The sequence below is a fragment of the Phyllobates terribilis genome, unplaced genomic scaffold (genome assembly GCF_046119375.1).
Source record: "Phyllobates terribilis strain yellow unplaced genomic scaffold, ASM4611937v1 Scaffold_3__8_contigs__length_932513732, whole genome shotgun sequence".
NCBI lineage: Eukaryota > Metazoa > Chordata > Amphibia > Anura > Dendrobatidae > Phyllobates > Phyllobates terribilis.
Window position 1 is genome coordinate 814,732,504 of NW_027362763.1, and position 15,025 is coordinate 814,747,528.

At 43.8% G+C, this 15,025-nt stretch overlaps 1 protein-coding gene across 2 annotated transcripts in view; it reads left to right on the top strand.

Annotated features, from left to right (window-relative positions):
• Positions 1 to 15,025, top strand: part of TFB1M (transcription factor B1, mitochondrial) — a 213,471-nt gene that overhangs the window by 104,397 nt on the left and 94,049 nt on the right. For both annotated transcript variants that reach the window (XM_073672427.1, XM_073672429.1), the window contains exon 6: positions 5,771 to 5,890. In XM_073672427.1, the coding sequence (XP_073528528.1) occupies positions 5,771 to 5,890 (120 nt within the window). The remainder of the gene's footprint in view (positions 1 to 5,770; positions 5,891 to 15,025) is intronic.

Genomic DNA, 15,025 nt, shown 5'->3' on the forward strand with positions numbered 1-15,025 from the left:
GCCAGATCAGCTGACCCCCCCCCCATAAGTGACCTCATTTTACAAACTACACCTCTCAATGAATTCATCTAGGGGTTCAGAGATCATATTGACAACACAGGTGTGTCACATAATTTTATACCATTGGGCAGTGAAGAAATAATAATTACATTTTTACCACGAAAATTTTGTTTTGGCCCCAGATCTTACATTTTCACACTGGGAAATGGGTAAAAATGGCACCAAAATTTGTCCCACAATCTGCTGAATGTAGAAATACCCCATATCTGGCTGTACAGTACTGCTTAGCCACACGGCGAGACTCGGGAGGGACGGATCGCTTTTTGCCTCCTGAGGCGCAGATTTTCCTAGAATAGTTTGCGGATTCCATATACAGAGACCCTACGTGCTAGAAGAGCAGAATCCCCCTCAAGTGACCCCATTTTGGAAATTATACCCCCTTGTGATATACACCCATAAATTAGGCAGGCTCTCATTGCTACAGGAATGCCAAACATGTGGACGTTAACTGTGGTTTACACACACACTGCAGCGCAGAATGGAGGGGGACATTTGGATTTGAGAGCGCAGAATTTGCTGAATTTCTTTTGGAGGGCGAGGAGACATTTAGTTTTTCCAGAGCCTTTGTGCTACCAGTAATGTGGAAGGCACTTTTATGCACGCCTAATGAAAAGACGGACACCGTGACATCACAGGTCCTTTGGCGTTCACAGTGCCTCCATCTGCCTCAGTACAGGGAATCTACTGCCGGGGGTTCCGTCTGAATCATATATTTCAGAGATTTACACGGAAACCACGGGGTAAGCGCTCAGCGCAGAGCGCCGGATAAATGTGAGCCAAGCCTTACTGCAATCTTTTGGTAGGCAGAATGAATAAATCAACAGCATGTGAAGAATTGGTTTTATATATTTTTTACGCCTTTCCTCGTGCGGTATAAGTGATTAGACAACTTTATTCTTCAGGTTGGTGCGATTACATCGATACCAGATTTAGATCGGATTTTTATGGTTGACAGCTATTACACACTAAAAGATACTTTTATTGTAAAAGCAAGTTTTTGCATCGCCATATTTTGAGAGCTATAAATTTTCTATATTTTGGCCGACAGAGTCATGTAAGTTGTTTTTCGCAGGATGAGTTGACTTATTTATTGGTACCATTTTCGGGCACTTGACATTTTTTGATCGCTTTCTATTCCGATTTTTGGGAGGCAGAATAAACAAAAACCAACAATTCAGGAATAGTTTTTTTTATTATTTTTTTATGCTGTTCCTCGTGTGGTAAAATTGATAAGGTAGCTTTATTCTTCAGGTCAGTACGTTTACAGCGGTCCCACATTTATATCATTTTTCTGTGTTTTGGCGCTTTTACATAATAAAAGCTATTTTATAGAAAAAAATATTTTTTTGTATCGCTTTATTCTGAGAGCTGGAACTTTTTTATTTTTGGGCTGATGGAGCTGTATCACGGCTTGTTTTTTGCGGAACAACATGACGTTTTCAGCGGTACCATTCTTATTTATATTCGTCTTTTTGATCGCGTGTTATTCCATTTTTTGTTTGGCGGTATAGTGATAAACCATTGTTTTTTGCTTCATTTTTTATTTATCTTTTTTACCGTGTTTACTGAAGGGGCTAACTAGTGAGACAGTTTTATAGGTCAGGTCGTTCCGGACGCCGCGATACCAAATATGTTTACTTTTGTTGTTTTTTCTTTTCATAATAATATTTATTGATGGGTACATTATATTTTTATTTTTGATGGATTATTGTTTTTTTATATATATATATTTCTACAAAAAAAAATATTTTTTTTTTTCACTTTCTGATACTTTTTCTTACTTTTATACTTTGTCCCACTATGGGACTTTCACTTTTTTTATTCTGATCGCCTGCATAGCACAGGAATGGAGCACCATACCTGTGCTATGCAGGCTGTCAGTGCTGCACAGGGAGAAGATTGTTTGGTCATGCACTACGCATGACCAAACTATCTTACTGCTGTCTGGTGACCCGGATGTTGTCATGACGACATCGGGTAGTCATGGCAACATCCGGGAAGCCGCGGCAGACAGCGCTGGAGGCCGGAAGAGGAGGTGAGTATTGCAATCACCTCCCCTTGCCACCGCAATGCTGCGATCGACTTCGATCGCAGCATTGCCGGGGTTAATGTGTCGGGAGCGGTGCGGGACCGCTCCCTGCACATAGTACCGGGTGTCAGCTGTGACAGTCAATGTGCGGGCGCGATCGCCATGACGTACTATTCCGTACCTGGCTCTTAAAGCCCAGGGCGCAGGTATGGAATAGTACGTCATGGGCTTTAAAGGGGTTAAGGTAAAACATTTATTAAAAACAGGCAGTGAAATGTTTTATGTCACAAGGAAAATCAACTGTGATCCCCATGCTGTAATGTCTGTATACTCTTTTCCTTCCTCCCCTGCCCAGGAGCTGTGGTATGATCAGACCATGTTCCTGCACGGCCAGACACAGCAATTACACTGGACATAGCAGAGGCACATTTAGAAGATTATCTCAGCATAGGAATTTTATTTAAACACATCCAATTGTAGCAGTTATTATTCCAAGATCTATTGGTTAAAATTAACTTTTGCTCATGGGAAAACCCCTTTAACAGGTGCAGAATTGCTGTAGAAAATCTGCAACATTAAAGGCTCTTGTGAACGTAGCCTAAGGCTGTGTGCGCACATTCAGTATTTGATTGCAGAAATTTCTTCAAGTTTTCTGCGTCTCCTTGCAGCAAAAACGCTGCGGTAAATACACACGTTTTGCCGCGATGAATGCTTTTTGGAGCTAAATAAAAATATTTGAAAAAAGAAACGTGAGACATCGCTTTAACCCTTGGATTACCGTCGGACCTGGGGTGAGTATATTGGTTAATTGAAATGATTAAAGAATGTGTCTGTTTTATTTCAAATAAAGTGTTTTATTCTCAGTGTGTGTTTATTTAACTCTTTACTTACAGGTTTAGTAATGAGGAGGACTGGCTGACACCTCTTGATTACTAAAGCTATGGTTAGGTGTCAGTGACACCTCATCCCATTGACCCTAATCCCATTACTCCTAATGCTGCACTTGTTTTGTCGGTACATGCGGATCCACCGCATGTAATGACATTTCAGTCTATTAAAATCTGCTGCGGAGACTAGCATCTCCGCTACAGAAATTGACATGCTGCTGTTGAGTTTGGGTTCTTGCCCATGATCAAGAAATGCTGCGGGTTTGACGCTGGCCATTTATGCAGTGTCAAACGCGCAGCAGCCAGATGTTACAGCATAGTGAACGGTATGTCTAGAAATCCCATGTCCACTAGTCGTGTATCTGAGGCTGCGGATCACCTGCAGACACTGACAAGCGGCATATCTTTCAGGACCGCAGTATGTCAATTTCTCTGGCTGAGTCGCTAGTCTCTGCAACAGAAATTTGACCAATAGAATGTATTGAATGCCGTAAAACCGCATGGTTCAGTGAACACATGCGGATTTAACTGATTTCGATAGAACGCAGCATTTTGGATGCAGCAGAAATATGCTGTGTCCAAAGCGTTGCTACGTCCGGATCATGGGCACACAGCCTAAAATTAAAAAAATGGCATGGGCTCCCGCATCATTGTCATAACCATCAGAGGAAAATCCAACGACTGGGGGCTGATATTACTAGCCGGGGAAAGGGCCATTCGCCAAAGATGTTCCCTGGCTATTAATAACAGCCCACAGCTGTTTGCTTAGCCTTTACTGGCTAGATTACAGGGGGACCCTAGAAAAAAATTGATGTAGGGTCCCCCTATAAAATGGAACCAGCAAAGGCTAGGCAGACAGATGCCGGCTGATATTAATAGCCAGGGAAGGGACCATGGATCCTGGCCCCCTCCGAGGCTAATAATATCAGCTCTCAGCGGCCCCAGAAATGGCGCATCCATAAGATGTGCCAAATTTGGCGTTTAGCCTCCTCTCTTCCCACTTGCCCTGGTGTGGTGGCAAGTGGGGTAATAGGGTTGGGGTTCATGTCAGCCTTGTATTGGCAGCTGACATGAAGCCCAGGTTAGTAATGGAGGGCGTCTATAAAACTCCTTCCATTACTAACCCTGTAGTGAAGGTTTGGAAATAAGGACACATCAAGAATAAAGTCTTTTATTTTAAATAAAATTCCATACGGTTTTAATAATTTATTTAAAAATAAAAAACACAGTGTACTCAGGAGTTAAGCCTAATTCACTGAAGCCATTGTCACCTGTAAAACGACAAAAATAAAAAACAACCATATCCATCACCTGTCCAACATGATAACATAATCCAGAGTGCCCCACGAAGATCTGGGTCACTTCTAGAGCAGTCACATCAGCAATCACTGGTGTGACTATTCTAGAGGACAGCAGGCTATACACTGAGAGGAGTATAATCACTTCTGTCAGTATATAGCGCTGAGTTACCGAGAGTGAGGTCAATAGAGTTCAATCAGCTGATAAGATCAAGTGACCTCACTTACTGCATAGATGCTGCGGGAGAAAATTCTCATGCAGCTGTGCAGTAAATGAGGTCACTGGAGCTCATCAGTTGATCATGAGCAGATTGAACTCCAGTGACCTCACTCCCAGCAGCAAAAACGCACAGTGTGCCCACAGCCTAAAGGTTATGGACACATTTCTACGTCTATTTCAGGGAAGACCTTGCACATCTCAGCAAGACAGTGCTAAACTACATACTGCATCCATCACAACAGTATGGCTTCACAGAGGAGTTTGGGTAATTAGCTGCTCTCCTGCAGGCCAGACCTTTCATCAGTAGAAACATTTGGCGCATTTTGAAGCCAAAAATCTGGCAAGGAAAACCTAGGACTGTTGAACACTTAGAAGCCTTCATCAAATAAGAATGGGACAACATTCCTCTCCCAAAACTCCCGCAGGTGGTCTCCTGGTATTTACTGTAAAAAGAGGGGTTGCTACACAATGGTGGACAGGCTTTGCTCCTTCATGTTTGAGATGTGTTGCTGTCATCAATTTCTAAATTAGGTATTTTTTTCAAATGAAATGGAAAAACGTTCACCTTCTGATATGTGGCATGTGTTCCATTGTGAATAAAATATGGCTATAAATGATTTCCAAATCATTGTATTCTTGTTTTCATTATATTTTACACAGCCTCCCAACTTTTTGGGAATTGGCATTGTACCATATTAGGGAAACTGCCTCTTTTCCCACTTCCAGAATACTCTTCCCCTGCTGCCTAATGTTTCTACATTTACTCAGAATTCATTGGTAAAATCGGCCTTTGGTGAAGGTGCATAACAGGGGAGGAAGCTTGAGCTGGAAGAAAACAGGCAGAGAGATATACAGATAACTGTTGCTTTCTTGTAAGTGTTTAACAGAGCTAGAATTAAAACTATACTGCTTCTTACTGTTGTAAAACACCCTCTTTGTTGCTATTGCTTCTGGTCTTGTACTATATAGAGACACTTAAGCAGGAATCCATTTATCGCTGCGTACTGTGCATGGGAGAGACCATAGAAGGTAGTCTCCACCCAGTAGCTCAGGGAAATTTGACAATTAGAACTGGATCCTGCAGAGGTGAAATCTGGTGAAAGATGGAAGATAAAAATTTATATAATAGTTAAAAAATAGTGTTATTTCTTTCTTACTAATAGCTTATTCTGATTTCTGAGCAATCACCTGAAATAACAGTTACTCAATTCTTGAGTTTAAATGTGATTTGAAAGTATTCTTCATATATAAAAAATGCTTCTTATATTATTTTCAGAGGATGACAGCGCCCACTGGTGGTAAACAGAGGAGTAGACTCTCGATTATGACTCAGTATCTCTGCCAAGTCAAACATTCCTTTACTATTCCTGGTCGAGCCTTTGTCCCAAAACCTCAGGTAAGATGCTGTATGTTTTAAAGGCCTTATGTGAAATGTATTCAGATCTTAGGGTTCACCAACATGTTAATATGACACCGTCTGGCCTGGCCAAGAGGAATGAGGAATACAAGACCTCAATTTTACTGATTGGTGGGGAGGACCTTTTCAAAAGCGCACCTGTCAGTAGGATTGTGCTCAATAAAACATAGGCTGTCAGGTGGGCGACATTACACTGATTAAAATGCTAATTGGTTGGGGCGTGGCCTAGCTCTTGATGTGAGAGGTCGGGTGGCAGTGCCTCTCCACCACCATTAGCTTCAATTATCCTGCACAGAGCCCGAACCAGCCAAATCCCTCATCAGGAACTGCTGTCTGAGGGTCCCGGGAGTCAGAGGCGAGCTTCTGCCAGACTCAGAGAGTCCAACATGGCCGCAAAAGGCAGAAGGATGCCGGGGCCTGCAGCAGTGCCTCAGCCCAAGATGGCACCGAGACAGAGGAAGAGGCGGGAAGGAGGAACACAGCCTATGCACGGAGGCTGGAGGCTTCAGCACGGCTGCACAGGTATGCGAGGGGCATGAAGGCAGATGAAGAAGGAAGTGAAGGCAGTGAGAAGCATGGAGATGAGGAGGAAGATGGTGAGGAGCTGCCTGTGCCTGTGCTACATAATGAACAGCAGGAGGAGGGGGATGGTGACACTGTGCTGGCAGCTGAAAGTTCAGATGAGGCAGAGCCGACTCTGCGAGATGTATTCCAGGCTGTCTTATACTGCAAGACTGCTTTAACTGCTCTGACAAAGCAGGTGAACGGTCTGAAAGCCGACATGGGAGGCATTGAGGCTTCTATGCAGAAAGTTACAGCCAGATTGACTGAGGTGGAGGGCAGAGTTGGTGTAACAGAAGATCATTTAACCTCAGTGCAAAAGACGCAGCAACAGCACACTCAGAGGATCACGGTAGTGGCTAACAAAAACGATGACCTGGAAAACCGGTCACGCAGGAACAATTTGCGTATTGTGGGCATCCCTGAAAGAGCTGAGGGTGCTGACCCCACGACCTTTGTTGAAACCTGGCTGCTGGGAAAGTTTGGGTCTAATATCCTGTCGAGGGTGGATGGGTTGGATTTGCGGGAAAATGGGGTTGCTTATGCTGTTTGACCTGGTATGCTGGGGAACAAAATGGAAAGATGTTACTTGATGATGGTGGATTGTTTTTTCTAATGCACAATGAGTAACCGTACGGTTCGGATTTTAAGTTGGAATGTACGTGGTATATCTGACAGGATTAAGAGGGCAGCAGTTCTGAATCACATCAGATCTTGTGATCCTATGATTGCGTGCTTACAGGAGACCCATCTTACTAGAGATACTAGGCACTGGCTATCGAGAGGGTGGATGTTAAAGACATATCATTCCACTTATTCCTCGTACTCCAGGGGGGTGTCAGTCCTAATACACAAAAACGCACATTATGAAGAGCTGGCAGTGCAAGTAGACAGTGAAGGGCAGTATGTATGGATTGCGTGCAGATTGTATGGACACAAAATGATTTTAGTGGCTTTATATATCCCTCCACCTTATTCTAAAAAGGAACTTCAAGCAGTAATGGACTTGACGGCCAGATGGGGGGAGGCTCCGATGTTGATTATGGGAGATGTTAACAACACCATGAATGATTACTGGGATAAAGTACGTCCGGCAGGTATGGAAGCTGGACGGGACGGAATGACTGCATTTGGCACCTACGTGGGGGAGCTGGGGCTGGTGGATCTGTGGAGAGTACGAAATGAGGGTAAGAGGACCTTCTCGTGTCACTCGGCTACACACGGAACACTGTCAAGGATAGACCTGGCTTTTGGGGATACTGCTATGGATGGGATGGTTGGGGAGGTGGAATACCTACAGAGGACTCTATCGGATCATAGTCCTATGGTTGTCACGCTTCTAGTGGGATCTGCTCAGGGTCAGAGGGGAGGTTGGCGTCTTCACCCGACGTGGCTTAAAGTGGTGGATATGGGTGGCATAACCAAAGAACTAGAGCACTTCTTCCAAGTGAATGAAGGGAGTGCTGAGGCCACAGTGGTGTGGGAGGCTATGAAGGCATTTACGAGGGGACTCTTTATAAGCGAGATCTCACGGTGTAAGACCAAAACTAAATTGGCAGATCAACAAATAAAGGATGACTTGACAAGGGCAGAGGCAGACATGATTTTGGCGCCAACGAGTGTAGCTCACAATAGACTAAAATTGGCACAGGAGGCAGTTAATAAACTGCACATGATGCAAGCTGAGAGGAAAAGGGCATTTCAGCAAGCCCAATTCTTTGAGGAAGGAGAGAGAGTGGGTCACTTGTTGGCGGTGATATCTGCGGCACAGAGGGAGTCTTCCAGGGTGTACAGGTTGAGAGACCAAACGGGGACGACTCTGACAGACACAAAGGACATATTGGAGGTCTTCAAGGAATATTACATGGCACTGTACAATTCAAGAGTACGGGACACGGAGGGGGCCGTAGAGGAATTTTTGGAAGGCATCTCACTGTCTAAATTGTCTGAGGAAGATAGGATGAGGTTGGATGAACCTGTGAGTGTGGAGGAGGTGGAATGTGCAATTCTGTCTATGCCCAATAACAAATCACCGGGTGCTGATGGTCTACCTGGAGAGGTGTACAGGGAGCTGGTGGAACTGCTAGCTCCAAAATTGAAATCTGTGTTTGATGAGGCTTTGGTGAAGGGGGCGTTACCGAGATCAATGGAGGAAGCGGTGATAGTGGTTCTGCCAAAGGAGGGGAAAGACCCCATGGATGCGGAGTCGTATAGGCCCATACCGTTGTTGACAACGGATGTCAAAGTACTCGCTAAGATCCTGGCCACCCGGCTCACCGGGGTTGCGCATACTGTTATTCACGAGGACCAGTCGGGCTTTATGCCCAACCGCTCCACGGCTGTTAACTTGAGAAGATTATTTCTTAATATACAGCTGCCTGCTGATAATGGTGGCGGGAGAATAGTGATGTCATTGGACGCTAGAAAAGCATTTGATAGCGTGGAATGGAAATATTTATGGAAAATCATGGAAATAATGGGATTTGGCCCCGCATTCATGGCCTGGGTGAAGTTATTGTACTCATCCCCAAGGGCGGTAGTTAAGGTGAATGGTGAACGGTCCGGGATGTTTGACTTACATAGGGGCACAAGGCAGGGGTGCCCGCTGTCCCCGCTATTGTTTGCGGTGGCAGTGGAGCCCCTGGCGGCCAAAATAAGAGCTGAGAGAGGAGTGGTCGGATTTAAATTTGGGAGGCTGGAAGAAAAAATATCACTGTATGCCGATGACATCCTGTTATTTCTGGAAAATGCAGGAGAGACATTGGGGTGCACGATGGATGTAATTAAACACTTTGGGAGCATTTCGGGACTGGAGATAAACTGGCACAAGTCTTATGTCATGGCTGTAGATAGACCAATAAAAGCGGAGGAGATAGATGAGAGGGGGAAGCAGCTCCAGCTGGTTTCACAATTTAAATACCTTGGGATATGGGTGGCGCTTCCATTGACTCGATTCACAGATCTGAATTTAGTTCCTCTGCTAGAGAAATTTAAAAAGAAAATAGGCGCATGGTGCCAATTGGCTTTGACGGTGACGGGTAGAACTAACCTGATTAAGATGGTCCTTATGCCACAACTAATGTACGTTTTGCACAACTCACCGATATGGCTACCAAAAAAACGGTTTCAGGGTATTGATTCTATCTTCAGATCCTTGATATCGGGCAAGAGGCAGGCAAGGATTAAATTGGGAACGCTGCAAAATGGGAAGGAGGAGGGAGGATTGGCCGCACCCAATCCCTGGGTCTATTTCTTGGCAGTACAGGGCCAGCATGTCAGGGGATGGAGAGAACCCGATTGTGGAGGGGCAGCTTGCCGGGTGCTGGTACATGTGTCAGGGAGACGCCCACTGGTCCAGGCGTTAGAGGATGGTACCTTTAAGAAATTGGGAGCAATATATCCTACCTTAGGCTTGACTCAGAAGGTATGGGACACTATTAAAAAGATCAGGGGGGTGGACGGGCTGACTAAGTACTCACCGGTGTTGGGCAATGAACATCTGCCGGAACTTAATAAGCTGTGTCAAATGGGCAATTGGAAGGCGCAAGGAGTGAGATATGTGTGCCAGCTGCAGAGTGGAACGGACCTGAAGACCTTTGAGAAATTGAGAGAAGAATTTGATTTGCCTTTGGTGTGGGGATTTCAATACTATAGGCTTCGACATGCTTGGAGGGCACAGTGTGGATTGGGAGCCATGACGGTTCAGGGTGATATTGTACTAGACTCTGTGTGCATGAAGGGAGGGACGAGGGGAGTCATATCGAGCCTATATCATGACCTACTGCACTCCTATCTGGGGGGAAATCACTTCATTGCAAAGAGTAAATGGGAAAGGGAGGTGGGTACCCTCACAACAGAACAATGGGAGGCAATTCTAGAATATGTCCCGAAGATCTCTCTAAGCGAGCAGGCACGGATCTCCCAATTATACATAATACATAGGACATACAAAACACCGCTGCGCCTGTACAAGGCGGGCTTGAGGGGAGATTCCAATTGCCCTAGATGTGGCACAGACCAGGCCGGACTGCTACACATGCTATGGTCATGCCCGCGGCTAGTGGCTTATTGGTTGGTTGTTGTTAACAAAATTGAGAGGGCTTATACATGTACAATTGACAGAAACCCGGTGCTGTGTGTTTTGGGGGAGGTGGATGGAATACCTGTCTCAGAACATTACAAAGTGGCGATAGCGCGATTGCTATATGTGGCACGCAAACTAATAGCACGAAAATGGACAGATTCGGAACCCCCCACTAGGAGGGAATTTATTGCTCAGACACGTACGGTAATGCATTTAGAGGAAAGCATTTACAGGCGGAGGCATGGAGAGAGAACTTTTGGGAAAATATGGTCCGCATGGATGGCGGTAATATGATTGTCAATGTTCCCAGGTATGCCCGGCATAAGGAGTATTGGCGGGAGGGGGGAGGGGGGAGAGGGTTTTGACTGTATTACTACACGTTATGTGAATTGTTATATGTATATTGATAACTGTTTGCTGTAAATTTTTGAAACCTAAATAAAAATAATTGGTTTAAAAAAAAAAAAAAAATGCTAATTGGTTGATGAAATCTGTCCTGTGGTTGTTGTGTAATCCTTATTTTCAGTTTGGAGATAATGATATGCCCGTGCTTCAGGCCTACTGTGGGGTGGGCTCTATGTGGTTCTCTGCTTACTTATCGCTTTTGTTTGCTCTAAAAAAATAGTTGCTACGCATGCGCAGTAGCGTCTATCGGCAAGCAATATCTGCTACAGTGCATACGCGGGCAACGCGGCACTTTTTACTTGATTCAAACTTCTTTTTACCTAGCCCCACACTACTAGATAGATTATGTAAAATAGGAGGCAGGTCAGTGGACGATCAGTGAGCTGTCATAAGAGCACACAGATGAATATGTAAGCAGAGCCCATCCCACCAGATAGAGCACCCCCCAAAGTACGGGCATATCATTATCTCCAAACTGAAAGTAAAGATTACACAAGAACCACAGAATGGATTTCCGCAACCCAGGTATCATTTTAATCAGTGTAATGTTGCCCACCTGACAGTGTATGTAGTTTACTGAGCACAATCCTGCTGACAGGTGCGCTTTAAGATAATTGCTTTTTCTCCATTATTTTTATTTTTATGGATGTTTTTGAAAATATTTGTATTAGTATATATTAAACAATATTTGTAATGTATACTATACAATAATAGGTTATAAATAATTAACAACATTGATACAGTTTCAGAATTTTCAAACTACGTGTTCCAAAGCATAATTTACGTGATTAAAGGAGTTGTCCGGTACTTTTTTTTAAGTTGCCCAATATATTCAGCATGTGGGCATGAGTATCTCTGTAAATACCTTGTTTTGCAGATAATGCCTGTGAACGGCGCGATCATTGGCCGCTCACAGGCAGCACGTGACCCCCGGCTGGAGCCGGCTCTGACATCCGCTGACGTCACAACAAGTCCAGGCTGCAGCCGAGGGTGCCTCTTCCGCATTCCACCGGTGGCTGCTGGGTTGTGGGCAGGATTATTCCCTTGCGTCACACCCGGCATCCTCCGCATGCTCTCCTTCTCCCCATTCTTTGGGAAAGCGCGCAGTGGATACTGGGTGTGACGTGGGGAATAACCCCTCCCACAACCCAGCAGCCACTGTGGGGACCCCAGCGCTGAGTCACGCCTCACTTGTTGTGACGTCAGCGCGGGGTCACGTGATGCCTGTGAGCGGCCACCGATAGCGCAGCTCACAGGCATTATCTGCAACACAAGGTATTTACAAATATACTTATGCCCACATGCTGAATACATTGGGCAATTTTAAAAACAGTACCGGACAACTTCTTTAAAGCTCTGTGTTCCCTCTGATATGGAGAAATGTGTAATCATATTTAAGCATTCATATAAGTATGGTGATGTATAGAAATGGCCCAGTATATTCTGAAGCCTTACAAGGTTTCTACTGTTTCAACATCTGGCATTAATTTTTGCAAATACTGATAAGTTTTCAATCCCTTTAGTCCATAAAACTTAGAATTGTACAGACAGCCTGTGTTTTGGTATACACACAATCTTATTTTCTATAAATTAACTCCGTCCCTGGGCCTATGGCCTTTAAAAGCAATTGTTCACAAAATTACAACTTACTGTATTTTTGCTTTAAAGGGGCTGTCTACTACTAGAACAACCCCTTCTTGATCTAAATGTTTGCCCCTGATAAAATAAAACCTATATTCACCTCCCGTGCCGGCGCCGTTCTAGTGGTGTCACCACTTGCAGTTCTGGGGAACCCATGTGGCTGTTATGACACGTAAACCAGGCGCCCAATAAGCACTGGCGTCACTGTCCCCGCCTTCTGTCGAATTGAACATGAAGAGGAAGCCAGGGCTGCAGCTGATCTCTGACTTCCCCTTCATATTCAATTTGTCCGAAGGCGTGGCCAGTGACGCCAACTCTGATTGGGTGCAGGGGTCACATGTCACAACACCATACGAGAGCCCCGGAACCGCGAGTGCCAAAACCACTGGAACGGCGTCGGCACGGGAGGTGAATGTAAACTTTTTTTATTTTATCGGGGCCAAGCGTGAGGTATGAGAAGGAGTTGTCCAAGCAGTGGACAACTTCTTTAATGTTTTAAAGTGTCCTCATTGTGGAGTTGGTGAAAATGCATGTAGTGATGTAGTGTAGCATTGCTTGTTTTCAGAAAGCCACAGCCAACTACACACGTTCCTTGGTAGCACCTTATTGTCACTTAGCAAAAAAAATTTTTTTACAGGATTTGTACGTTTTTGCAATCATTTCTTTATTTAGTAATCCAAAACTTCTAAAATAAAATGAAGCCATTGTCTTGATAGATACATATATACACTGTGTTCCAAATTCTTATGCAAATAATATTTTCTCAGATTTTCCCAAATTACCTATATGAATTGCAGTGGTAATTTTCCAGTCAAATAACTATTAGAGTACAATTGAAAGGTTTTTGTACAAACTGCCTATGATAACAGTATATTTTTAAAAAAATAAAACACTCAAACTGCACTCAGAATGCATGTTCCAAATTATTATGCACAGCAGAGTTTTCAACATTTTCATTTTAATAAAGAACAAAAAATGTTCATTTTTGAAATTATAAGCATTAGCAGGTTATTAGAAACTGAAATCAAACAGTTTTCAACTCAAAACTTTATTCTATGTGATGTTACATTTGCACATAGGACCGCTTGTTCGAAAGGAGCTTCTGAACTCTCTCGTCCATTGAATTTGTCAGGTTTTGGATGGTTTCTGCTTCAATTGTTTTGCATGAGGACAGAATACCCTCCCAGAGCTGTTGCTTAGATGTGAACTGCCTCCTGCCATCATAGACACTCCTTTTGATGATGCTCCAGAAGTTCTCAATGGGGTTGAGGTCAGGGGAGCATGGGTGCCACACCATTAGTTTGTCCCCTTTTATGCCCATAGCAGCCAGAGATGCAGATGTGTTATGTGCAGCATGAGACGGGGCATTATCATGCATAAAAATGATCTTGCTGCGGAATGCACGGTTCTTCTTCTTGAACCATGGCAGGAAGTGCTGTTTGAGAAACTCAGCATACATTATGGAGTTCATCTTTACCCCTTCAGGGATCCTAAAAGGGCCGACAATCTCTCTCCCCATGATTCAAGCCCAAAACATTACTCCACCTCCTCCTTGTTGGCGCCGTAGCCGTGTTTGCATGGGGTGTCCATCAACCAGCCATCCTCCACTCCATCCATCTGGACCATCGAGATCATTTCATGCATGATAATGCACATCTCATGCTGCACATAACGCATCTGCATCTCTGGCTGCTATGGGCATAAAAGGGGACAAACTTATGGTGTGGCACCCATGCTCCCCTGACCTCAACCCCATTGAGAACCTCTGGAGCATCATCAAAAGGAGTGTCTATGATGGTGGGAGGCAGTTCTGGTATTATAGGCAGTTTGTACAAAAACCTTTCAATTGTACTCTAATAGTTATTTGACTGGAAAATTACAATGACTGGAAAATTACAATGACTGCAATTCATATAGGTAATTTGGGAAAATCTGAGAAAATATTATTTGCATAATAATTATAATTTGGAACACAGTGTATATATAATAAATATATATATATATGTATGTGTGTGTGTATGTATATATGTATGTATATATATATATATATATATATATATAAATAAAAAATAAATCCTACCGATCTATAAATACATATTGCGTATGCTTGTATGTTTCTCCATAAATGTGAACCAAAAATTACCCCAGCATATTGTCTGATCCTGCAGTCATAAATTACAGCTTGTTCACACATAGCAGATTTGTTATGAAATTTGTATCCAGATTTTTGTAGCAAAAAGTGGATGGGATTTCACATTGTTCACTGTCCATAGCATTTAAAGGGAACCTGTCTTGTCCTTTTTAACATGTAAAGTATTCGGAGTGTGTTGTTGCTGATGCAGTGTGCATCACTAACACGTTTTTTTCATTAAAAACGGCGGTCTAATCATGTGCAAAAAGACTTTATATGGTTAGATTGTACC